Genomic DNA, 26472 nt, shown 5'->3' with positions numbered 1-26472 from the left:
ACCTCCCGCCCAGGGCCTCCGTTCCCCACCTGTAGCCCGCAGGCCTGGAAGAGGAGTTTCCAAAGTCCCAAGGGTTCTAAGATCTTGTGGCTGCTTCCATAGCTCCTCTCCCTGGTCTCCCACTCCCTGGGGTCACACCTCCTTTTCCAAGGGCAGAGGTCTTTGGCAGAAACTACTGGATCCCAGTTTGACCCTCTGAGGTCTCTCTGAAACTGGGCACCTAGCACGAGGCCATGCGCAATAAGGCCATCCCTGAATCCTTAAGAAAAACTAAGAGGATGTAGAGGGGAGAGGGGAGAAGGAGCTGGTGGGCAGGGGGAGATGGAACTGGCCAGGCCCAGGAGAGGAACTAACTCCTAGAAGGAGGAGGGGGAGGGTGCTGGCCAGATGGTGCTCCAAAGAGGGGGGAGAGTTTAACCCTGAGACGCTGGACGTGTAATTTACCTTCTCCAACCTCTGTCCTCATCTGGGTCTCAGCTCAACCCAAAGGAAGATCTCTCCACATTCAGAGCTGCACGAGGGGGGAGGGGCAACACCCACTTTGCTTTATGCCAGTAGCCTGTGCTCAGCCCTCACCAACCCATCTCAGACCCACGACAGAGGTTCAGGGAGGCTTAACCTGCTGTGGTCACAGGTGGGAAGCAGAGGCCCACAGAGCATCATTGGTGTAGAGGTGAATGCCCGAGCCACAGCCATTTAACCGCTGCAGGCCTGTTTCACTGACGTGCGCAGGCCGTGTGCACAGGCCGGGGCAGGCCCCTGGGTGTCTCGCTCGGTGTTGAGAGGGTAAAACAAGAAGCCGGTGTGGGAATCAGCTGTGTGTAAGCAGCGCATGTGACCAATGCCCAAGTCTCAGGATGTGAGTCTTCTCCATGATGGGTCAAAGTGTGTTCCCCAAAATTCATAGGTTAAAGTCCTAATCTCCAGTACCTCTGAATGTGACCTTATTTGGAACTAGCACAGTTACAGATGTTAAGATGAGGTCATCCTGGGGTAGGGTGGCCCCTCTTCCAATGGGACTGGTGTCCTTACAAAAAGGAGATTTGGGAAGCAGACACACTTGCGCTCGGGGAGAAAGCTGCCATGTGAGGACTGCAGTTATGCTGCCCCAAGCCAAGAACTGCCAGGACCTGGGAGAGAGGCCAGAACAGACCCTTCCCAGCTCCTTCAGAGGGAGCGTGGTCCTGCCCTCGTCTTGGTCAGACTTCCAGCCTCCAGCACTGTGAGATAATAGGTTTGTTACTGAAGCCACTCCGTTTATGGAACTTTGTTCTGGCAGCCCCACACACTACTGCTCCAACCCAATCCTTTACCGCTGAGCCAGGTGATTGGGTTCCAAGTCTCCACCTGAGTGCTGTCTGGGTGGAGCCTTCACTTCCTCAGAGATAAGCAAGAGTCTTGGAGCCTTTCCCAGCAGGGACGTGTTGGAGGGTTCTCTGGTCTTCAGTCTGCCTTCTACATCTGGGTCATGGCCTCAGTCCCTGACTTCCACCCAGTAAATTCCGACAGTAGCGCCTTTAATACCAAGACAGTCTGAAGTGGGCCTTGCCAATGTGGGACCTTGTGAACTGGGCCCTGGACATTGATGCCTATGGGCACCACTTGGCTCATCCTCTGAGGTCCTGCACAGGTCCTGGTCTTCCTGAAACCCTCAGACTCCTCTCCTCTTCCCAGCTGGGGACTCCCCCATCCCACCCGCAGTCAGCAGCTTTGGTCTCAGGCCTTGCCAGCTCTTCCTGTATCCCCTAGCCCAGGGGTGGGCAAACTTGTTGACTCGAGGGCCACAATGGGTTCTTAAACTGGACCGGAGGGCCGGAACAAAAGCATGGATGGAGTGTTTGTGTGAACTAATATAAATTCAAAGTAAACATCATTACATAAAAGGGTACGGTCTTTTTTTTTTTTTTTTTAGTTTTATTCATTTCAAACGGGCCAGATCCGGCCCGCGGGCCGTAGTTTGCCCACGGCTGCCCTAGCCCCATGGGATGATGGAGTGCAATCTCCCGTGAAAGGATCTTATGAACTTAGGCATCCAAGTTCATCTCTCCTTTCAAGGCGAAGACGCTCACAGCCACCAGTTGTTTCCGTACCAGCTCATCCAATTAGATGTCAGTGTATGCTTTCATTGTTCCTACTCAGATCTCCTAGCATCCTGGAGGCTTTTCCATTGTGTCCTATTGCCTCCAGCCCCCTATAGACTGTTCCCGATGGGATCTTCAATCCTGTGACAAGAATGCTCCTTGTGGTTCAGCGTTGACCCATGAACCAGGAGGTCATGGTTTGATTCCCAGTCAGTACACATGCCCGGGTTTCGGGCTCAGTCCCCAGTGTGTGGCACGCAGGAGGCAGCCAATCAATGATTCTCTCTCATCATTGATGTTTCTCTCTCTTCCCTCTCTCTCTCTCTCTCTCTCTCTTCCTCTCCTTTCCTCTCTGAAATCAATAAAAATAACATATATATTTTTTTAAAAGAATATTTCTTGTATGCACAAAGGATGGCCACTGTGTGTGTGTGTGTGTGTGTGTGTGTCACAAAGAGAGGGAGGGGGAGAGAATATGAGTGTGTGGCTGCCCTGTCAGCTCCCAGCTCAGAGCCTGTAGATACTCAAATGGTGACAGGAAAGGTGACAACAAAGTCAAAAGCACAGATACACCCCCCCCCTTCCTGCACAGCCCAGTCTGACTTGAATGTCCCCACCATGAACTTCCAAGATGAATTTTTTAAGGAGACTGCCTCTTTGCTACTAGAAGCCATTTAAGCATGACGCCTGGAGCCCAGCGACCTGAGTTCATAGTTCACCTGTGGCTAGGATGACATTTTGACAACTGCATGACCTTGAGCAAGCAATTTACCCTCTATGGGCTTCAGATTCCCCATCTGCATAACCACCACAATAACGGGTTTGCTGAGAGGATGAAATAAGTTCAACCATGTAACGCACTAGAACAGTGCCTGGCACATAGTAAGTGTTCAACAAATGTTAGCTAGTTTCACTACTCCAAACTAAAGTACTGGGAAGCCCTCAGGTAACTTGCAACATGAGAAATGAATACACACACAGGAAGGAAGTGGAAGTTGGCTTATACTTACAAGGACAAGTCCTTCAGATACCACCCATGTAAATTAATGATTAAAATAAAAGAAGACAGAAAGATTGGAACCACTTTTATCTCTACCAAGGTAGATTCTGACACTCCTTGGCCAGTGGACCAATCTCTGCCTCTGTAATCCTAACTTAGCAGGCCAAAGAGATTCTGGAAGATGGTAGGACATGGGTTCAAGTAGCGCGAAATTGTCACTTAGACTGACCTGGAATTCCCTCTTGTCAAGAATATCTCCTCCCTGCTCTCCAGAGAAGAGGGCCAATGTCATTTGCTGTGACTGGCCTCATGGTGAGTAAGACCTTATTTTTACAAGAGAGGTAGCATGGCATTTAGAAAGAGCCCAGCCTCTGGAGATAGAGATGCTATATATAAAATGCCAGTTCGATGCTTGGCACACACTAAGTGCTCAATAAATGCCATTCCTATTTACTATGGTTGTTACTCTGCAGTGGTTAATCCCGTCATAATCCTTGTGTCCTTCAATAAATCTGGACTTAGATTTGAAACAAATCCAACCTCGGGCCAGCACTGCCTGTCCCTGGAGATTCTCTCATTCCTGCAGAGCCCACCTTTTAGCTCCAGAGGTACAGATTCATCTATGGCTAGAATGACATTTTGACATGAAGCTATGTCCTTTCTCCTGCTCCAACCCCACCCAAGCAAGGAGCCTGCTTTGAATTCTGCTGTTTTGGAGAATGGGTAGAGAGGTTTGCAGAGGAGGAAAAAGAAAGGGTTAGCAAGAGTAGATACAGCGTCTTGGAAAGTAGATACAGAAGCTGGAGTGGGGATGGAGGAGCGAGTCTTTGCCCTCCTCATCAGCAAAGCAGGACATTTCAGGCAGCCGGTGTGGCTCAGTGGTTGAGCGTTGACCTATGAACCAAGAGGTCATGGTTTGATTCCTAGTCAGGGTACATGCCTGGGTTGTGGGCTCAATCCCCAGTGTGGGACATGCAGGAGGCAGCTGATCAATGATTCTCTCTCATCATTGATGTTTCTCTCTCTCTCCTTCCTCTCTGAAATCAAAAATACACTTAAAAAAAAGAAACTTGGGCCCTAACTGGTTTGGCTCAGTGGATAGGGCGTCGGTCTGTGGACTGAAGGGTCCTAGGTTCAATTCTGGTCAAGGGCATGTACCTTGGTTGCTGGCACATGCCCAGTAGGGGGTATGCAGGAGGCAGCTGATAGATGTTTCTAACTCTCTATCCCTCTCCTTCCTCTCTGTAAAAAATCAATAATATATATATATAAGAAACTTGGATGAGAGAGAAATATCAGCTGCCTCCTGCACACCCCCTACTGGGGATCGAGCCCACAACCAGGCATGTGCCCTGACTGGGAATCCAACCTTGGTTCATAGGTCGAAGGTCACCCACTGAGGCACACCAGCCGGGTTAGACCGTAAGCTTCTTGAAAGCAAGAGCATGTCTGATTCCTCCTTGTATTCCACCCCCACTCCTCTCACACAGAGCCTGGAACACTTCAAGAGCTCAGTAAGCATCTGTGGAATTGTGGACAGTGCACAAGTAATTATAGTGACTAATAAACTGAAGAATGTTTTTGTGGAGGACAGAGAAGTCACTAAGTCCAAGAAGATCAAATGACAAAGGATGAGCCAAGAAAAAACATGCCATGGCTTGCTCACATTCCAGCAGTGTCTGCAGCAAGTGGAGAAACCATGGACAGTGAGATGCGGGTTTTCCCTCTTCCGATGGCAAAGGGCTTTTATGGGCAACAAAGCAGGTGGTAACAACTATCAGGCAGGCTTTTAAATCAGCACTTATTAATGCTTTATGGTTCACACAGCACTTCCACATGCAGTGTGAACTGGGTAAGTGATTGATTAGCCTCATGCCCTCTCTGTAGATGAGGGCACCATGAGTCAGGAAGGGCAAGTGACTTGCTCGTGGTTAAACAGTGAGCTGCAGAACTAAGGCATAATCCTGAATCTGTTTGGATCTAAATTCACTGTGATTCTCCCATATGACCACCACACCACACTGGCTCTCAAGTGGTAGATACAAAATACTGCACATGCCCAGATACGATTAAGGCCTCACATACAGAAACCTGGCTGAGTTTCCAGCCGCAGTAACCAATCTGGGCAGGGCCTTCTCAGAAGCTATCCCAGCAGCATGACAAAGGAGTAGGAAGGACCTCACCCTTCACTCTATGCGAAATGATTCATCAGCCAAGATGACCCCTCTCCCATTGAGATAGATGGATCCTTCAAGCTGACCCACTCCCCTCTTCCAAAATCTTAGGAATCAGCATTCATACTGCTCAGTTTGACCACTGACCCCTGAGGGTCTCATATACATTTTTAAATATAATTTTGAATCATAATACATTGAGAGTTTTAAAATACTTTAGATAAAACGTAAAAACAACTCAAAATCACCTATTCCCCCTTTCTGCCTTGTTCTCGTTTTCATCCCTCATTTTCCCTTTCTGTCTGTCCCTCTAGAGCTTATTTATACAGGCAGAAGCAAAAATGAATATGTATTTCCCTCCCACCTTTTTTTCCCATGGAAAATACAGCATGATGTAGTTATGTAGTTTCAGGGCATGAATCCTTTTTCTTCGCTGCCACTGCCAGCAAGCCCAATGCCAGAGGCAGGCAATCAATAAGCACGTGTTGGAGGGCAAGGCCAGCCTGAATGGACGAATCAGTTTCCAGGGACAGTCCAGGGTATGGAAGGCAAGTTCTGCTGATTGACATCTATTTACAAGTATCAGTGGCAAAGCAGTCCCATCTGCTCAGAGCACAGCAGGGTCTGAGAAGGGCATCCTGGCATCTTCTCCTGGAGGGGCACACAGCTAACAGTCAGCAGGCAACACCAGCACCTGTCTTCTGGGTCACCAACAAAAGAGCACCCACAGGACAAAGGGTGCAGAGGATGTCGGTGAATCATTACAGAAAACAAAAATGTTCCGAGATCTTAAGCACAAAGAAATGGAAGCTCTTCTTTCAACTGCCTCAGCCTCATACCACAAATCACCCTAAAAAAGATTGGAGATTATGCCACCCCATCTGGACCAGGACCTGAAGGGGCTTGTGGGAAAGTGAGTGTAAATGGGCCCAGCCTTCATGGAAGGTAGCTCTGGGCCAACGGCTGGGCATCGCAGATGGTGCACAGTCACTGATGGGGAAGGGGGGTGTGCACGCTGCCGGGAAAGTGGACTAATATTTTTGGGAAGTTTTAATTTGCTTCAATTAAAAAATTCAGGCCAGCTCTGAGCAAAACAGAAGTAGGTGAACTTCTTTTCAGAATCTGTGCACAGTCCTCTCTGGGCCCCTCCACCCTTCTGCAGGCCTGTCACTGAGGCACCTCCACCCCAGACAGCACCTCCCAACTGGCCAGTTCCAAGATTCATACCATCTCCTCCCCACTCTCCCGCCAGACCAGACCAGGGCCTTGCTGGGGGAGAGAAACCAGTGGGCTCCAGCCAACAGGTCTGGGTCATGTCTATACTCTTTTCTTGAGCAAATGGGCTCTGTATCTTGTGATCAAAGGAGTATGAGAAACGCTGCTTTAAAGAATGTATGGAACACAGTAAGGGCTCACTAATCTAATCTGTTAGATTGTTGCCCTCATCACTGTGTATAGGCATTCCTCTATAAATCTTCAAGGGAGCTTTAAATACTGCCCCCAAGCCCCCGCCCGCCCGCAGCCCTGGCCCAGAAGGTAGCTGCTTTCAGGGAGGCAGTTTATGAGCCACTGGGGAAGCCCTCCAGCCCTGACATCTGCTTTAATGGGCTCTGGGGTAGGACCCGTGTACTGCTAATCTCTGTTAAGTGAAAGTATAAATAAATTCACCCATTCAGTGTGTGAGTGAATATGTAATGCACACATTTCAGAACAGGAACAATGCTGGCCCACAGTGGGGGTCAGGAAAGGCAGAGCTGGGAAGGATGGGCCTAACCACACTCACAGCCTTCTCCTTGGGGCCCAGCAGCCCTTTCCCTGGGAATCCAAGGACTTCCTGCCCTTGATGAGAAAGCCCCGAGGCTGAGGGACCATCAGCAATGCGCTGCTTCTTTCCCACAGGATTCCACCCTTCAGGGCCCTAGGGTTTGTAGAGGGCTGGCTGGGTCACGGGTGGAACTGGGCTCCAGGGGGATTTAAGTCTCCAGCCCACTACAACCATCCCCCTCCTTTCCCACCCCACTCAGGAGGTCCCACCGTGGACTTGCCCGAAACAAAGTTTTAAATGAGGTCTGACCAAGTTATCAGAACACACACCTCCTCCAGAAACCCTAAGTTGAAGGCCCATTGAGTGGGGGAAGGAGTACCTTCAAGACCACTACAAAAGAACCACACACACACACACACACACACACACACACACACACACACACACCTGCCCTCTAGGTCCATACCTTCTAAACCTGTCAATGTTGACTTTTCCAACAACAGATGGGATCCCAGGAATGTAGTAGTCCCCAGGTACGAAAAAATGTAAGCTTTTTACGACAACTCAACTTTATCCTTATAATGAGCCCAGTGATTTAAACTCAATCATTTCACGTCTAATTGGGTCACATCCCCTTTTAGGGGCTGGGCCTATCCCATCCCCCAGCACTGTCAGCTGACTTCCGGGGCCCACAGGATTCTCTGGGACACCACCCTTCTCCAGGCAGAATAACCTGAACAGCTGTCACCAGCCCTATCCTGTCAGGTCATTCCAAACTGCCATCTCCTGCTGCCTTGGTGGCATGGGGAGCATCTGACAGGTCACTATCCCCCCTAATTCCAGGGCCCCTCCATCCTGAGAGCCCCCCACCCCAATATTAAGGGACTTGTTCCTCCACTGCTTCAAATGCTCTTCTCTAAAAGCCCTCCCCTCCTCATTCTGGAGCTCTTATCTATTTATGGTCCCTTTTCAACCTCTTCTGATAGCTTAGCCCTTTCACTTAAAACCTGACATCTTTATTCTCTCCAGTTCGGCTAAGAGGGGTGAGAACCACCCATGAATTAATATTTCACCTAACACCTCACCACACTCTGGGGGAAAGAGAAACCAAATATACATCTGGGTCTGCCTGTCCCCGACAAGTCTAGGATTGTCAGGAGATCGCCAACCCAGGGCAGGTGGGCAATGACCCCTGTCTGTGAGTGGGGCTGGGCACACAGGCCCATCCCCTGCAGCGAAGGAGGGGACTGTGGCCCAGTGGTTTGCCAACAGCACAGGCTTTGAAGTCATACAAGCCTAGACTCACCAGGTCTCCTCCATTTACTGGTGTGATCTAGAGCAAGTCACTGAACTCCTCTAAGCTTCCGTTTCCTCGCCTGTAACAAGATGCCACCCACTTCCCAGGACCCCTGTGAGGAGCACACTGCCAAGCACTTAGCTCAGCACCCTGGCATGTAAATGTTCATAGATGAGATCCAGCCATCATGACTCAAAACCACACACACATTCAGACCGAGCCCAGCTTTGGGGCTCAAGGGCAGCTTGGCTTGAGTCCCCAGCACACCTTCCCCAGCCCTCCTACCAGGGCAGAGCCTGTCTACACAAGTGTGTGGGTGCCACTACTCCAGTGCTCATTCTTGGGGACAAGAAGCAGATCCCGCTAGGCTAGCTCAAGTCAGAATGGGGGTTCATGTAGTTAGGACCTTTTTAGTGGCTCATATTTGGCTCCAATTAGCTTAAGCTAAAAAGAAAAAAGAAGAGGTCTCCCTTAATTCAGTGGTCACCAACCTTTTGGACCTCACAGGCCACCAGTGGTCCACGGACCACCGGTTGGCAACCGCTGCCTTAGCTCACATCACCTAAAGTCCAGGGTTATTTGCCTCCAGGCACAGTTGGGCCAGGGGACTCCAAGGACACTACAGGACTTGTCCCTGTCACAGCCACCCCCTCCCCCCCCCAGCTCTTTCTTCTCTGCACGTTCCAGTTACAGCAAAGCTCTCCCCTCAGGCCAGTGGCTTCAGGCTTATCCTCTCAGCAACCTGCATGGGAAACTTGCTTCTTCCTTGATCGTTCCACCAAAAGGTCTGAGTGTTGGCAGGCCAAACCAGCTGCATGAGCATTCCTCAACCAATCACCGGGGCCACGCAGACAGAGGGCAAGGAGTGAGGCAGTGCTGACAGAAGGCAGGAGCAGAAACCACCAGATGCCAGCCCCAACTCCATGTGCCCTCCCTCCAGTCAGCCTCGCATGTCCAGCCCCCACTGCCCATGGCCTGAGGTCCTCACCAGTTCCCAAATGCATTTCAGGAGTGAGAACCTAACTGGCCCAGCTGTTTGTTAGGCAGTGATTTCCATGCTGGGCCGCATACCAGGCGCTGCGTGCTGAGGATGGTGCCCATGGGTCAGGGATCCCACTCGATCCCTTCATGGGGGCAGAGGAGGGCTGAGACAGGGTCTCACAGGACAAACAAGGCAGCTTGGGCCCCTCACTGGGCGCGGCAGTTCTTGTCAGAAAACGTAGAAGAACCACAGGCTCCCAAGTGACGCATCTAAAAACACGCATGACATCTAGAATGGAAACAGCTTTACTGATACCTGAGAAAAAGTGCAGAAGGAACATTCCTATGGCCACTTAGCCTGTCCCCTCGGGCCAGGTCATCCAGAGGCCTGACCATTTCTCTCCCCATTCCCTGGAGCCATGGGTCATCCAGGGCCTCACTGGCCAGCGCCCAGACCCTGGGGAAGTCCACAGCCAGAGCCTGGAGAACACCCGTGGCCAGGCCCCTGCGGCCAGGGCGGGGCCCGCTTGGAGGCTTCACCGGTCAAGGTCTAGAGCTTCTTGGGTCACCGTCCGGAGGCCAATGGAAAACAACTGCTCCCAGGGCTCCCGGATCCAGGCCAGCAGGGGGGTCAGCTGCTCTGGACACACGACACGGAGCGCCCAAAAACTCTCAAGCCGGGACACCTGGCAGACCAAGAGTGGCGAGTGAGACTCAGAGGGCCACAACAGAGAAGAAATTGCAGGGAGGACCACTGACTCCTTGCTCCTTCCCTTCCCCAACCCAGTATCACTCCCCATAAACGACGCTGACTTTTTAAACAGAACCCGACCGATCCTACTGAAGGCCCCCAAAGGGCTTTCACGCCACTATCTTGTTTCTTTAATCTTCTCTGTTTTCCAGAATGGACGTTCTGGAGTCAGTTTCAAGGAACTGCTTGGGTTCCTAGCTCTACCACCTGTGACCTGGGCAAGCTGGTTAACATCCCGAAACTGCAGTTTCCTCATCAGTATTAGGACTGATGAGAGGACCTCCTCATGTGCAGGTTGTGAAGGTTAACTGGCTGGCAGAAGAGCCCAATCAAATGCAAACCCCAGGGAGCAGCCACCGCTGGGTGCTTCACTCACGGCCACCCAGCTAACACAAGGCTGGGCTCCACGTTCATGGTGTTTCCACAGCCTACAGCTGCCCACCCTCCTCCCCCTTGCTATTGTCCAAACCCAGTGAGCCTCCCAGGTCCTTTACCCTACTTCTCTGCTCTCCCCATCCTGCCCCCAATTCCTAGCCTTCCTAGACCATTTCCCACACCACAAACTCTCTCTCACACACACTCACATACACATGTGCACACACACCTCATCGTAGAAGACCAGCCGCAGGTCCTCCGGGGCCGTGCGATAGAGCAGCACCGAGCTCAAGCTGCTGAGTGGCTGCTGCTCCCTGACACACACAGAAGGGCCAGGCCTCGAGGGCAGGGCCTTCTCAGAGGCTTCGCCAGATGCCGCTGGAAGAGGGGCTTCTGCCTCGGACCCTACAAGGTCCTCATCTAACAGGTACAAGCTGGACAGAGTCAGCAACAGGGACACAGGACAGGTCTCGGGGCCTGCAGTAAAAGAGGCAGGGTGAGGTCGAGCGCAAGGCCGCAGAGAAGCCCAGACCCTGGGGCCCAGGCCCAGCGCGTGGGAGAAGAGGGCGAGCCACACCGAGGTGGCCACAAAGCAGCTAAGCCTCTGGGCCCAACGTCAGGGACCTCTAGCCTCCAAAACCTCTGAGGCCTAAGACAAAGGAAACCTGCCCACCACCCACTGGACTCAGAAAGGAGGGTCCACTCTCGCCTCCTCCCACAGGATGAGGCAGAGCAGACCCAGCCAACCTGCTCCACCTCACAGCGAGCCTGGGCCCGAGAGCAAAGGTTTCTGGGCACCTCTCGGCCCACCCAGAGAGACTGGGGACACTGAGGGGGTTATCTGGGTATGCCCAGGAGCGACAGGATGTCCCGATGCCAGGAACTGAGAATGCTACAAGGGCACGCAGAGGCCTCACCTTCAACCAGGAACACTTGAAGGTAGAAGAACCGGGAAGGCTCCGAGGAAGAGTCTCTTTCCAGTAGTGGCCTGCGGGGAAGGTGGCAGCCCCAGGAGAGAGTGGTCAGCTGGGGGGGGGGGCGGGGAGGGGAAGGAGTACCAAGAGGGACAGACAGGGAGGAAGGGCCAGGCCTGGGGGTCTGAGGTCAGGTGGCCTGTGCTCGAAGAGCAGCCGCTGAAGACCAACCCCAGCCTCACCCTCCCACTGACTCACCAGAGTCGGTGCTCTGGGGTCACCTCCTCCTCTGTGGCACTGACGCTGCTCCTCCAGACTGGGGGCAGAGACTGCAAGACATCTGGACGGTGCCAGCCAGAGACAGGGAGCCGTCATGACTCCACCTCTTCTCCCAACCTCACCGCCTCTCAACACCTTCCCATTCTCCGTATTTCTAGATTCCAGGAACTTCTCTGAGAGTGGAGTTTCATTACCCATGTGTCTCAGGCGTGGGTGGACCTATGACCCTCGGCCTGCCCTCCCTGTCTCTCCCTTTCCTCTCTCACCAGTGAGTTCCTCTAGGAAGGCTCGGCAATGCTTGGCATCTCGGGGCAGCAGGACACAGCTGCCCGCTCCAGCTGCCCACTCCAGCCGCAGGCTCTGTCCTGCCAGGCCCAGCTCTATGCAACTCAGATCCTGCAGGGGAACGGCCAGGGTTGGCTGCAGCCAGCTAGCTGGAGGCCCGCTGTGGAGAGAGGAGGGGCAGAGTGGCAGGAAAGAGAAGAGTGAAGTGAGACCTACAGGGGAACCCTGACCCTTCCCTGGCCACGGCCCCGTTCACTCACCAGATCTCCCCTGTCACCTTCAACACATAAAGCCTGTGGTCAGACACAACCACGAGACACAGACACTCCCCAGGGTGGCCTGCCAATACCAGTGGCACCTAAAGAGCAAAGGAAGTTGATGAGAAACAGAGAGGACCAGGAAGGCAGCTGCCAGACGGAGCGCCGAGCTCCTGTGACAGAACCTTCAGCCCGCCCCTCCCTGCTCATCCATCCCGGCCTCCCCACTGGCCACGCTCTCCATCCCACAGCCCCTGCCCTTCACACTCTGCCAGACTAATTGTTTTAAAACATAAAACTGGGTGCCATCCCCTGCTTCCAATCCTTCAGGGGCTCCCATGGCCTTTGGGATCAAATCCAAACTCCTAAGCAGACACATGAGGTTGCTCCTCTTGGTCACAGCCCCCCACACCCCCCCCCCCATTCTGGCTGCCGCCATCAGGGCAGTTCTCCCCACTACTCTCTCAAGTCTCCATGCATGTGCTGCTTCCTTTTCCTAGAACATCCTTCCTCCCTCCTCTGCAACTCATCCTTCAGGACTGGCTTAGCCATCACCTCCCCGGGAAGGGGCAGCTTCCCTAACCCCCTCAGGTGGACCAGATGCCCTTCTAGGGCCTTCTCCTGATTCCAGCACTATTGCATCACGTGATCATTGCCTGTCTCTCACACTGGAACGTAAGACAGAGGACAAGACTGATTTACTCTAGCTCCTTGGTGTCCAGCACATGCTAGGTGCTCAGCAGAGGGTCCAAACGCGTCCTGTATTTACAGTAATGACAGGAGGTCCCACTTACTGAGGCCAGGTGCTGGGCTGGGCAGTTTACAGACTTGACTCTCCCTGATGCTACCACACTCTGAAAGGTTAAGTGTTATCCCCCTTACAGAGGAGTGACAACGGAGACTCAAACATCAGGGACCGTGTCCACAGACACACAGCAAGTAACCGCTGGAGCCAAACGGGGAGCCAGACCTAGCAGTTCCAGAGCAACAGCTTAAGACTCCATTGGCTGTGATGGAACGAGCAGGCGGCCTGCTCAGCTAGGGGCAGGGGCAGTGCCAGGCTGGCACAGACCTTGATGCAGCACTGGAACTCCTCCTGGGCATCGGTGAACACCTCAACATCCAGGAAGAGCCGGAGTCGGTGGTCCACAGAGCGGAGGCCACAGCGCTCAGGGGCTGGAAACATGCAATGGGCCATCAGCCTGCCCCGGCTGCGCGGCTCCATCTTCCCTCCCCACATTAGGGCCCCTTCCCTCCCCCAAACACCAGCCCCATCTCGTTTTGCCTATACTCACGGGGACTGAGGCTCCACTTGTGGCGGTCGTGGGAGCCCAGTGCCTGAGATGGGGTACTGTCAGCCCTGGTGCTGTCGTCACTTTCGCCAGGAGGGTCATCGTGGACGGTGCTGGGGGACTGTGACGAGGCTGGCAGTTGCTCTTCCTGGCTCTGCTCCCCGTTGGGGGCTCCCCCGGACAGAGCCAGGAGAACCACATGGTCACTACCACAGTTTGGACACACAGTAGGAGACTCTGGAGAAAGGGATGGGTACAGTCCCCGTGAACCCCCACACAGCACCACAATCCCCCACCGTCTCATAATGCTCCCCACCCACTCTCAGACTCACCTAGTCCCCCATCTCCAGCTTCATACACTACCCACCATACACTACCCACCACTCCCAGCACACCTGCCTCCCTCTGCAGGCCTGGCTGCTAACCAATCACTCCCCATCCAGTGAAGGACAAGCAAACCCAGACCCATGGCCCACAGCCCCCTCAAAATACACCATGTCATTTCAGGCCTTCTTAAAGGAGCCAAATTCAACCACAGCCAAATTCTGGTTCCCTCCCACAGCCTGGGCTGGTCATGTGCTTCGATGCTCTACCAGCAATGTCTAAGCCCCAAATCAACAGACCAGGAAGGCAGGGTACCAGAGATGGGTCCAATTCCCGGCTCCATCACATAAAGGCTATCATCTATGCACTATGACAAGACTCCTACACTCTCTGTGCCTGGTTTCTCATCGGTAAGATGAGGATGATGACAGTGCCAATGTTTGTTTTTTTTAGAGGGTGAGAGAAGGGAGAGGGAGAGAGATAGAAACATCGATGAGAGAGAAACATGGGCCGGCTGCTTCCTGCACACCCCCTACTAGGTATCGTGCCCACAACCCGAGCATGTGCCCCGACCAGGAATCGAACTGGCGACCTCTTGGTGCAGGGTCGACACTCAACCACTGAGCTACACGGGTCAGGCAACAGTGCCAATCTTATAAGGTTCCAGGATGAGTGAACGTAATCAGGTAAAGGCCAGGGATCAGCAACAAGAAGCATTCTTTGAGCAGCTACAACGTGCTTGGCATGTGCTGGAGCCTTCAAACAACTGACACACCCCTCCCAAGACTTGGTTTAGGAGCCCAGCACTGTCCCTGGTGCCTTTCTGTCACACTGAAATCTCCCACCAGCACTTTGGGGCAATTTCATTCTCATCTTTGTTCGGACAAGATACCGGAGGCTCAAGCAAAAAGTGAATGGAGCACACAGGACTGCTCATTAATAATGCTCCCACTGAAGAAACCCCAGGGGCCACAGGACCCCCTGGAGGAGAGCCAGGGCCTGGGCGGAGGCAGGGCTATTTCCACTACACACACTGCCCTGCTGAGCTTCAGGGGCCGCCGCCTCCTGGTAGGCTCAGGGTGAAGTTGGAGAGGGTCCATTTTCTGAATAAAATGTAAATTCCTGCTCCAGCTGCTGCCAGGAGGAAAGTAATAAAAAGCATGCATTTCAACATAGGACTTATCAAGAATATCTTTCTTCTTCAATGTCTTCAAATGTCTTTTTGACTGTCCTACAATGGAAAATTTTCTCGTCTTAAAGAACAGAATGCGAAGAGATGCCACAGGCACAACTCAGTATCTAGCAGCTTCCAAGGTCAGTCAGGAAGGAGAATCTCAGCCAACTCCCAAAGCATCTTGCTCAACAGCCAACGTTCTCGGATGGCATCACTAAAACCCAGCAGTGCACTGAGGGCTCATTAGGTTTTATGTACTTTCTGAAATGTTAGCCAAAAAGGGGGGAAAGCCTCCAGGTTATGAAAAAATAATGAATATGTTTAAATAGTTACAGAGATTGTATTTCCTGACATTTCAGGAGGGGGAGATAATCTCTCCTTTTTTTGTTTTTGTAAATGTAGCAGGCAGACAGTTTTATTTTTCCTCCAGGCAGAAAGATGGTCCCCACTCCTTTCTTCCCTGGGGAACCCTTCCACACTCCCTCCCTCCAAGCCATTTTCCCCCACAACGGCAGGAGGTGCATGGGCAGGAGGTCAAGGGCAGGGCTTGTACCTGAATTTTGGAACAGAGGCCTCCAGCCCTCCACACTGTCCAGTTCCAACCTGGTATCCCCTGGCTTGAAATCGTGGCCACAACGTAGACACTGGAGTCTGTCCTCCAGCTGGTCCCTTGCTTCCCCCAGCTGATGCTGAACCTTGGTGGCTGCTGGGGTCAACACAGCAAGCAGCTCCTGAAACAGGGTGGCCAGACGCAGCTGTGAGCAGGAGGACCCCGGCCCTCAGCTTCCAAGCTCCCACCAGCCTCCTGGGCCCCATCACCTGGACAGCGGCTTGGGCGTCAGGCTCCAGCACCACATAGCGACGCAAGTGCCGGTCTGGGCAAATGTAAGAGAAGCGAAGAGCGAGGACAGGGCACAACAGGGGCGGCTCTGAGCCCTGTGAGAAAAGAGGGGACCAAAAAAAAAAAAAAAAAAAACAAAGAAAAAAAACAGCAGAGGGATTAGAGTTATACTGAGAGCACAGAGGGAAACATAGCTCTGGACTCCATTAAAATGCTTTTGCTACCATCGCGCTCTGGCCCACACACAAGCTCTGCTCCTGGCCGGCCACCCAAGCCGCCCGGGGCCACCTTTGGCCCCCAGCTACCTCCTCAACCATGGGAAGCCATGTTGTCAGAGCTGGCTCCCAAAAACAGCCCAGCGCCTCCTCCAGAACCCCCACCCCCACACTCACCTCAGGCAGTGGGTCCCTCTGGGCTTCAGTCTCGGGCTCTATTTCAGCTGCCTCCAGACTCTGGAGCTCAAGCCGTTCCAGGGTTCGAGCTGCTTGGAGTTCCACCTCAAACAGGTGGCCAGACGTGACCCGGAGAAAGCGCTCCTTGCCCCGCACGCCCTGAGGTCCCTCCAAAGGACATACCAACATGGGGCGACAGAGCTCCGCTGAGGAGAAACCAAGAGGGGGCCCTGTAAGGACGGAAAGGTACCCAGACTCTGCCCTCCCGTGAGCTGGCCCTCCATCCACAAGGGGTCAGCCACCCCACTCTCCCAAACACACCAAGAGCTCACCTTCCACTTCCTTCTCCTCCTCCTCCTCCTCTTCCTCTTTTCCCTGCTCCTCAAACTCCTCTTCCGCCTGTGGCTCTGGCCCCATGCTGACCTCCTCTGCCACTTTCTGTGGTGACTCCTCTGGAAGTGGAGGACTGGGCACAGGCTCTGGGCTCAGTGTGTCCGGGGGCAGTGTGCTGAGGGCAGGAGTCTTAGAGGAAGCCAGAGCGGGGATTCCCGAGGTCTCGAGGTGATTTCTGTACTGCAGCCAGTCCCGGCCAAACTGTTCCCGGAAGCTGTTCATGAGTTCAAGTTCCCGATGCTGCTGCACAAACCGTCCTGGACAGGTGTGTATTGGGGCAGGGCAGGGGCGGGGGAGGTACACAGCTCAGCCAGCCCCCATCCCTACCACCTCCCTGTGAGTGCTCCTCAGGGTGAAGTAAACGTCTGTGTAACAGGTGGAGGTGGTAAGGGTTCAGAGAGAGGCTAAAGGCTCCCCCCAGCAACATGCCCCAAAGCATATTCTACAAAACACCCTGGTCACATGCAGTTCACAACCGCACCTCACGTACTACTTTGGGAGATTCGCCATACAGAGCAGCACATTTAAGGTCCTGCGATGGCCCAGAGGGAGGACACCTATTTGTTTACCAAGCATCTCCCAAACATATCTGGCCATGGAATCCTTGTGACATCCCACTAATGAAAGTTCCTTGTAAAACACTTCGGAAGGTGCTGTCCAGGAGCAGTCTCTTCTCCTTTCCCCAAACTAAGAGGAAAGACTAAGAGGCCCTCTGCAGTGCTGCGCTCCACCCAACAACATTCCCAACTAGAGCACTGGGAGCGCTGGGCTGGGACACGGGAGGCTGGGGGAGGGCCGACTCACCAGCCGGGGAGGGGTCCGGAGTCCGGGGCTCTGGGTCCGTGTCACTGGGTTCTGAGATACTTGCCCGCCTCACGCGAACACGGCCCTGAGTTTGGGTAGAGTGATGAAATTCCATGAAAGCCAGGCCGCCCACCCACACGCAAGGACAAAGCCTTACTATTCTTAGAGCCCCAGTCAAGGGACCCAACCCCAGGTACAAGGCAGCCTAGGACGCTGTTACCTTCAACTTACGAATCGGGGGCTGGGCCACAATGCCCCCTGAGGAGGGGCTGTCACTCAAGTCAACACCCCCCGAGGTTTCAGTGGTGCTCCCCACCGGCCAGGACGGAGTTGGGGCCTCTGAGGATGTGGAGGTCTGGCGTGTGACAACAGGAAAGAGAAAGAGGTCAGAGCCAGAGGAACCTCTGTCCTACCCAAGCTGGCCGAGAGGCGGGACCCATCTCCAGCTGCCCGGGAGGCCCCTTACCCCGAAACCCTGCTTCCTTCAGCTAGCGTCCTCCCAAAGCAGCCCTTGCTGTCCCACTCCCGCCCCTCCCCGTCACACTCACCTGGAAATCAGTCAGTAATAAGACCTTCCCATCAAGAAGGAACTGAACGAAGAGAAAGGAGGGGGCAGTGTTGGTGGGGGGCTCATTCCCTAGGGGAGCTCCAAGCCCAGGTGGGAGCCCTCCTGGGCCTGTGAGGACCACCAGGCTCAGCAGGTGGTACCAGCAAATAAGCAAGAAGTAAAGGGTCCAGTTAGAGGGTGAGAACAGGCAAGAGGTGCAGGGGTGAGGACGGCCGGGGCAGGAAAGGGAAAGCGAGCGGATATGGGAAGATCACTCACGCCAGAAGCAGCACCCCTGGCCCGGGGTGACAAGTACTGGGCAGTGGCCGCTCGGTGTGCCGGGTGGAACCACAAAGGGTTTCCCTCCAGGTAGAGCTGAGGGGCAGGAAGGAGACAGAGGTGAGTGTGAGCCTCCCTGTGGGAGGAAGGGCACTGACCACATCAGTATGGGAAGGAGGGAGGGGCGCAAAGCTGGCTTCCCGGTCTTTGAAGCGCCTAAGCCTCACCTTGCGGAGCTCGGCCAGCAGGCACAGTGGTGCCAGTGCCCTGTGTTCTTCCAACAGGTTGTATGCCACATCGAGGTGCCGCAGCTTCCTCAGCTGCTCCAGGCCTGGCGGAGGCGAGAAAAGAGGAAGGGCATGTGAGTGAGAGCAAGCATGGGGAGGGTGGGGGTCGGGCTGGGGGTAGGCTGGGGAGGGTGCAGGGAAAAGATAACCCTGGGCACCTCAGACCTGCCGGTGAGCGAGCATCAGCTCTGGAGGGACATGGTTCCCAGGCCGCCTGGCCATCCTGAGTCTCACACTGCCCCATCCCCTCCATGTCTGCCCCACCCTCCCCTACTCCCTGCCTACCACCACCGCACTCCCCCACTCACCATGCAGGCCCTGGAGCTCATTGCCTCGCAGTATCAGGGTCCCCAGAGTAGCTCCTGAGGGTCCCATTCTCGGCACCGAACACAGGTGGTTATAGGAGATGTCCAGATGGTAGAGCTCAGACAAGTCCTGGGAGGAAGCGGGTGACAAAGAGCCTTTCCTTGACCAAACTCTAGGCTCCCCTAAGCCCTCTTCTCCACTAGGCCTTATCCTTGGCCTGTGAAAACGGCAAACTCTCAGCACAAACGATTTCATCTACCCATCCTCTCCCTCACGTTAAACTTGAACCAGTACTAGTTCAGTTTCTGATAGCTCAAGCCCACATCCCTAGGATGACGACTCCAGCCCCCTTACATTCCTGCCCGGAAAAACTCAAGGCTGCCAGGAGAACTGCGTTTGTTCCAGCCAGCACCTAAAGATGGGGCCCGTCTCCCAGCTTCCGTGGGGTTAGAAGCCTAACTTTGGCAAGTGTCAGTTAACAAACCCAGACAGGTTGGTTTCACATAGTCCAATGTCCCCTTCCTGCTTTTTTTTTTTTTTAATATATTTGTATTGATTTCAGAGAGGAAGAGAGAGGGAGAGATAGAAATATTCATGATGAGAGAGAATCATCAGTCAGCTGCCTCCTGCATCCTGCACGCCCCCAACTGGGGATGGAGCCTGCAACACGGGCATGTGCCCTTGACCGGAATCGAACCCAGGACCCTTCAGTCCCCAGGCCGATGCTCTGTCCGCTGAGCCAAACCAGGTAGGGCCCCTTCCTGCTTTTTGTAAATTTCCACTTCCCTGACTGCAGAGGAACCTGACTAGAGTCCGGCCAAGGACAGGATCTGCTCAAGCCTCCGCTGGCCCCCTCCCCATCTCCTCACTCCCACTTTATTTTTTTTTTTTTAATATATTTTATTGATTTTTTACAGAGAGGAAGGGAGAGAGATAGAGAGTTAGAAACATCGATCAGCTGCCTCCTGCACATCTCCCACTGGGGATGTGCCCGCAACCCAGGTACATGCCCTTGACCGGAATCAAACCTGGGACCTTTCAGTCCACAGGCCGAGGCTCTATCCACTGAGCCAAACCGGTTTCGGCGTCACTCCCACTTTAACATGCCCAATTACCTCTGCACAAACCGAACTGGAGTTCAGTTCCTGCTGAATAGTTTATTACTGATTAGGAGTTTTACTACTGATTAAACATCACAACCGTTTATTACTTAATAAACTACCACAATAGTTTATTATTAAAACCTGTTCTTACCACTTTAACTAGTGTCTGGCTTTCTCTTTCACAGGGAGACAGAAGAGAAGGGTTCTTCACTATCATCACAAGAGCCACCCTTTTCTGGCTATGCACTGGGCTAAGTAGCATCAGATACTCTTCATAATCATTCTAATATAAAAGTGAGTACTCCTGCCCTGGTCAGTGAGCTCGGTGGTTAGAGCATTAGCCTGCACACCGAAGGGCATGTCCCTGGGTTGCAGTTTCGATCCCCTCCCCAGTCGCAGCGCAGGCCGAAGGCAACCAATGGAATGTGGAAGGCAACCAATCAATGTGTTTCTCGCACATCGGTGTCTCTCTCCCCCTCATTCCCTCCTTTCCACTCTAAAAATCAATGGAAAAATGTCCTCAGGTGAGGATTAACAAAAAAAGCACAACAAAAAGTGAGTACTCCTATGGTTTCCACTTTTCTGGTGAAGAAAAACCTAGAGGTTAACTAACTTGTCCCAAGTCACACATAGGAGCTGAGATGTGAATACTGGTTTGTCTTAGGCTGAGCCTGAGCCCCCAAACCACACTGCCTCACAGGATACAGCTCCATCCCACGGGCAAGAGCACGTGGAAGCAAAACTGGGTCCAGGAGAGGTCAGAGCAGAACCATTAGAGGCCCCAGTGGCATCGGCTCCAGGCAAACTCCTCACACTCACCATCAGGAAGTCCCTGCAGCCCTGGAGTTGATTGTGGCTCAGGTTCAAGAAGCGCAGAGCTGACAAGAGACGCTGCGGGGGATGGGAAGAGGAAACAGAGGATCGGACACCTCCAGGCAGCCAGCTGGCCCCTCCCTACAGACCCACCCTGTCCTTCCCCAAACCCCCTCCCTCTGAGGCACTCACCAGGGAGCCGTCTAAGGCAGTCAGTGCATTGTAGCTGAAGTCGGCAGAAAGCAGAGCCAGCCAGGGCAGGGCAGAGCAGAGGTCGCCACCGCAGGCTGAGAGGAGCTCCTGAGACAAGGTGCTCAGTCACCTCCACTCTCCTCTCCTCCCCACACCAAGGCCTCACTCTATGGCCCAACCATTCATTCATTCTTTATGCTGAGTTCAGTCTGAGTACAGACTTAGAGAGAGCCCAGGGCCCTATCCTCAAGGTGTCCACTGTGGGGAGAGTAAGGTGACAGAGAGGAGAATATATAACACAGTCTGGTAGGTGTGACTATGAATACATGGACAGGTACAGAGTGTTGTGGGAGCACAGTGGAGGGAGGAAGTACACTGTCCAGAGGGAAGCAGGGGGCAGGAGCAGGGAAGGCTGCAGAGAAGGGGGAATGTCAGAGTTTGGTCCTCTAGGTCTCTCAGGACAAGGCACCTGGACCCACCCCCATCCTCCTTACTTCTAATGTCTGGATGCTCCGGCTGCAAATCAGGGTCTCCAGCTGGGAATAGATGCCACGGAGGCCATGAAGGCAGTGGACAGGGACACCTCGGAGCTGCAGCAAAGGAAGGGAAGAAGGGAAAAGATGACAAAGCCAACTATGGTTCAGGGAAGCATTAAGTGGAAAAGAGAGTAGATGCCACATTACTGCAGAGCAATGGAAACTCTCAGGCCTGCCCCTCCTTCATCAAAAGAAGCCACCTCTCTTTCCCCATTCTCAAAAGGCTGCCTCAAACTGGATTTAATGTTGCAACATCCCCCAATGCCCCATACCTCCAGCTGCCGAAGGGACTTGAAGGGGAAAATCTTGATGGGCCCTGGGAGGCCAGGACCAGGAACATGGACCAGCTAAAAGGAAAAACATTCAGGTCAGTGAGGTTCGGCACATCTCCCTTTCCTTGGCATGTCTTTCTTAGCACAGCCACCCATAGCTCTCACATCTTTTGGATCTGAGCCCTGCAGATTTCTTGCACCCATGCTACACCCCAGTCCCACCTCCACTATTCTCCTGGGCTTTTATACGAAAAGCCTTTTATCCTGCCCCGTTCCCACCCCAGAACCTTGAGTGAAAGCGTTTTCTGCAGCACATCGAAGAGGAACTGAAGCTGGAGGATGACAGGGGAGTCGGTGGGGTGGGAGGGCAGAGCCACAAAGCCTGTCTGGCCAGGGCCCCATGGCCCCAGGTACAGCTCAAATACGTGGTTCAGCTGCTGCAGTGTGGCAGTCAGCAGGCTCAGTGTGCTACAGCCAGACAGGACCACATCCCCTGCAAGGGAGAGGGGCAGACAGAAAGGACAGCATAAGGAAAGGGTCTTTCCCTTTATTTTGAGACTTTGTGACCCCAGGACACACCCACTCCAGTCTATATTGTAGACCTTCCACTATAGGATCAAACTTTTTATCTTCTCCTCACTTAAAAGTTGTCAAAGGCTCCTCCATCTTCAAAACAAGCCTTAACTCTTCAGCCTGACATGTGAGATTGCTTCATTACATGCCCCTGACTTTTCTAAATTTCCTTTCCCTTCTGCTCAGAAGAGCCTGTTCTACTCACACTGCTGGAAACAGGGTCAACCTGGTTCATAACGCCTCCATTTTCTGACACAACCCTTCTACTCTGCCCAGCTTGACACACCCAGGCAGTTTTCTCAATACATAATACTGTTCAACTTTTCACTATACTCACTCCTTTTATGTAAAAACTAGGGGCCGCCCTGGCCGGTTTGGCTCAGTGGATGGAGCGTCAGCCTGTGGACTGAGGGGTCCCGGGTTCGATTCCAGTCAAGGGCATGTGCCTTGGTTGCGGGCACATCCCCAGTGGGGGGTGTGCAGGAGGCAGCTCATCGATGTTTCTCTCTCTCATCAATGTTTCTGACTCTCTATCCCTCTCCCTTCCTCTCTGTGGAAATTGATAAAATATATTTTAAAAAATAATAATAAAAATTCATGGATAATAAGGACCATTATAAACTTATGAACAATAATATATACAGAGGCAGAGCTGCCTCAAACAGATTGTCAAACTGCAGTGGGAAGGCCGGGGAGGGTTGGGGGGCAGGAGGGAGGGGGGTAAGAGATCAATCGAAGGACTTGTATGCATGCATATAAGCATAACCAATGGACATAAGACACTGGGGGGTAGAGGAGGCCAGGGGATTGTCAAGGGCGGGGAAAAAAAAAAGGACACATATGTAATACCCTTTGTAATACTTTAAGCAATAAAAAAAATAATAATAATAATAATAATAAAAATAAAAACTAGGGGCCTGGTGCACAGGATTCATGCACTGGTGGGGTGAGGGGGCATGGCCTGCGGGGATTGGCCTGCTGTGGGAGCACACTGACCACCAGGGGGCAGCTCCTGCATTGAGCGTCTGCCCCCTGGTGGTCAGTGCACATAATAGCTACTGGTCTACCGGTTGTTCTGGTCATTAGGCTGTTCGGTCACTGGGCTTTTATTATATAGGATTAACTGGGCGTTTTATCTTTTTTTTTTTTTTTCTGGTTGCAAAGGTAATATGCACACTTACAGAAACTCTCAAACAGTACCAAAATTCATGTCACAGAAAGAATAACCACTCATGATAGCACCAAGGTATTGCTCTCTCTGTTAAAACTGCTCTCTCCAATGAGATTGTCACCCTTCAGGGAATCTTTTGGTATTCAACCCTGTACCTAAAAAAGTGCAACTATATGGTAGGCACGGAGAATTTTTCTTTACCTTTTTAAAAAATATAAGGATACAGTCAAAGGATGTCCTAGCAATAGCACAAATAAGTCCCCCTAAACCCTTCAGCCAATTTCCCCCACGGTTACATTCATATATGGTACAATGTCAAAACCAGAAAACTGGCAACGGTACAATGTACACTTTTATAGTCCTATGCCATGTCATCTGTGTAGATTCCTAAAGCCAACACCACAATCAAGATACCAAACTATTCCTTTACCACAAAGATCTCCCTCCTACTACCTCTTTGTACCCACACACACTATCATCCCTAACCCCCGGAGCCAAGTCAGGTTCTTGCCGAATAAATTAACAAATCCCATAACCTTGCATGAAGGGCTTTCTATGTACCAGACACTAGATACAGACATGGTTCAGGACTCTTCCCACCCTCAAAGAGCCTCCCAGTCTAGAAGAGCAGATTAGATATGTGCGCAGTTAATTACACAAACCAGTTTCAACGGCTACGAGAGATTTCACAGAGACTACCAATGGGAGTGCAGTGATGGAAGGCACCTACCAGTAACTGAGTGATATGTGCCAGACAACTGTTACTTCATTTAAACTTCATCTAAGTCTCCTAAAGAACACTATTGACTCCTCTCTTACACATACAGAAATTGGGGCTCAGAGCAGTTAAGAATATTGATTTGATGTCATATAGCTGGTAGGAAGCTGCTACTTCTGTGTGATCTCAAAGCCAACACTTTTCTAACCACAACTAATGCCAAGCATGTGCAGAACAACTATTATGGCTCCACTGTGCCCGGGCACTGAGAAGTGCTATTATAATAACAGCTACCACTTTTGGGCACTGACAATATACGCCAACACTGTACTAAACGCTTTATGTGAATTAGAATTAATCCCCACAACCACCTTTGAGCTAAGTACAATCATTATACCATTATGCTGGTGAGAAGAACAGGCTCAAAAAACTTAAAACAATGAGGACAAGTATGAAGGAGAGTTGGGTTTCAAATCTCGTGCTTTTAACGATGCTATACTTAGGTCCTCGCCACACAACAGTGATGAGGCCCTGTCTCAGGTCTCGAGGGGCCTACAGCCAAGTAAGGATCACCTTCCTGTGAGAGCCCAGAGGGCGCACGGAGGAAGTGGCAGTGGAGCCGGGCCGGGAAGCATGGCTAAGGTTTAAACTGTCAAAGACAAAGGACATTAGGCAACAGTGAACAAACCCCGAAGGAGTAAGGAAAGTGACACACACCCTCGTGACCCTAAAGAGCTGTAACTCCCTGACTCTTCAGGGGGAGTGGCCCTGGAAGGCAGCACGCACCCCACCTTGACCCAGCCCCAGCTCAACCGGAAGTCCACTCACCCGATTCCCGCAGCAGCCCCGCGAGCTTCCACAACAGGGAGTCCCGCGGGGCCGTTGTCATGGCCACGAGACGCTGGGGGCGGAGCCTGTAGAAAGAGGAAGCGAAAGAGCCTCAGGTGGGTGGTACTACCCAAAGGCCAGGATGTCCGTGCAAACCGAGGCCTCGCGCGGAGAAATAAAGCAAGAAAGAGGCCAACAGCGTCCTCCATGGTGCCCTTCTGAGGAGCACGAGGCCTGGTCAGCCAGACTCACCCCGCTGGGCGATCCGCTCACCGGCTCCGGAGCCCGGCGCCCAGCATTGAGAGACGGGAAGTACCACCCCGGAAAAAAGGCCAGATGGAGGGAGGACCGGAAAGCACGCCTTCGCTGCCGGAAACCACGCCCTAAGTCGTGCACACGTGTCGGGTGGGGGCGTGCTCGCTGCTGCCGGCGGAGGCCGGCCTTGGGGCGGAGCTGCCTGTGCCCCGACCGCGTCCCGGAGCTGGGCCCCCACCACCTCCGCCCCGCCTCCGGCCCCTCACAGCCTGGGGCGCCCGCTGGGCTTGCCGCGGCCCCTCCCAGCCAATGAGGGAAACCCGACTGGCTGTTTGCAGACTGGGAGGGGAAACAGCTTCGAGAAGTGGAATTTGCTGTTAGGAAAAGACTCCTCCAAAGCGAATTGCAATTAAAGGAGAGCGTGTCCTCCACAGCAAGTGTTTTGATGTGTGTGAAAGAGCTGGGGCTGGCGGAGGTGCCACTTCTGGGGTTCCTTTGGCACTTTTTCCTAAATCTCCCTCCAGACTCTGGGTGTTGTTTTTTTTCCCTTCAGCAATATCGGGCTCACATTAGTGATTGGTAACGTTCTACGTGCATCTCGTCTTTGTTTTTACGGTGCTTCACCTCATCTGAAAGTCGTAATAAACTAGCGGCACGCGGGCCGCATGCTTGAACGTGTTAGGGAAAAGGGGAGCTGGCCCTGAACGCATCTGCCTAGTGTTGCAGGTGGTGTGCGGGTTCTTGATGTACCGCAGGAAAGATTTCACAGTAGGACTCCTGGTGATTTTAAAATTATTAAAGCTGGGGACAGTGCGACAAGGAAGAGCCTAGGATAGAAGAAGCAACGGAGAGGAACTAGGCGGAAAAGGGAGCCTACGCTGGGCTGCTTTGGCTCACTAAGAAGTCAGAGGAAAGGGGCCTTGGGACAGGTTCAGGGAGTTAGCCAGACGAGCTGCCACTGTCCATTGCTCCCTGGTTGCGAGTCTCCTGGGGTCCCTTGGGGATTAGGAGATGCATGCTTGTGGGGGAAGAAGAAGGAAAAAGGGAAAGGAGCCGGCCGGTGCTTCTAGGAGGGAGACTGCACCCTGGGTCCTTTATCTTGAAGCTTTTATCTCTCTCTTGCTTGGGGGACTCTTAGAAGAGGTTTCAGGAAAGGGTTTTAGCAGAATATTCATCAGTTTATCACGTGAGTCCTTTCAGGGTCATGATCTCT

At 52.9% G+C, this 26472-nt stretch overlaps 1 protein-coding gene across 3 annotated transcripts; it reads right to left on the bottom strand.

Moving 5' to 3' along the window:
• Positions 1–9586: 9586 nt before the first annotated feature.
• Positions 9587–25401, bottom strand: LOC118661734 (serine/threonine kinase 11 interacting protein). 3 transcript variants are annotated; one of them, XM_036320071.1, is made up of 25 exons: positions 25257–25400; positions 25005–25090; positions 22002–22207; positions 21715–21789; positions 21401–21496; positions 20907–21014; positions 20721–20792; positions 18801–18927; positions 18433–18536; positions 18206–18301; positions 17928–17969; positions 17600–17734; positions 17380–17464; positions 16515–16832; positions 16183–16388; positions 15769–15885; positions 15503–15680; positions 13455–13688; positions 13232–13335; positions 12163–12260; positions 11884–12062; positions 11597–11678; positions 11342–11412; positions 10654–10901; positions 9587–9984 (listed from the first exon to the last, which is right to left on the bottom strand). In XM_036320071.1, the coding sequence occupies exons 2-25, from the start codon at positions 25063–25065 to the stop codon at positions 9835–9837; spliced, it is 3192 nt and encodes a 1063-aa protein (XP_036175964.1). In that variant the 5' UTR covers positions 25066–25090; positions 25257–25400; the 3' UTR covers positions 9587–9834. The 3 variants fall into 3 exon arrangements, with proteins under 3 accessions (XP_036175964.1, XP_036175965.1, XP_036175966.1); XM_036320072.1 differs by lacking the exon at positions 9587–9984 and having other exon boundaries at positions 10767–10901; positions 11597–11790; positions 25257–25401; XM_036320073.1 differs by lacking the exons at positions 9587–9984; positions 10654–10901; positions 11342–11412 and having other exon boundaries at positions 11660–11771; positions 25257–25401.
• Positions 25402–26472: the final 1071 nt, after the last annotated feature.

This window comes from Myotis myotis, unplaced genomic scaffold, assembly GCF_014108235.1.
Source record: "Myotis myotis isolate mMyoMyo1 unplaced genomic scaffold, mMyoMyo1.p scaffold_m19_p_8, whole genome shotgun sequence".
Taxonomy (NCBI): domain Eukaryota; kingdom Metazoa; phylum Chordata; class Mammalia; order Chiroptera; family Vespertilionidae; genus Myotis; species Myotis myotis.
Note: the sequence above shows the minus strand (reverse complement) of the source record. Positions and strands in the feature narration are given on the sequence as shown.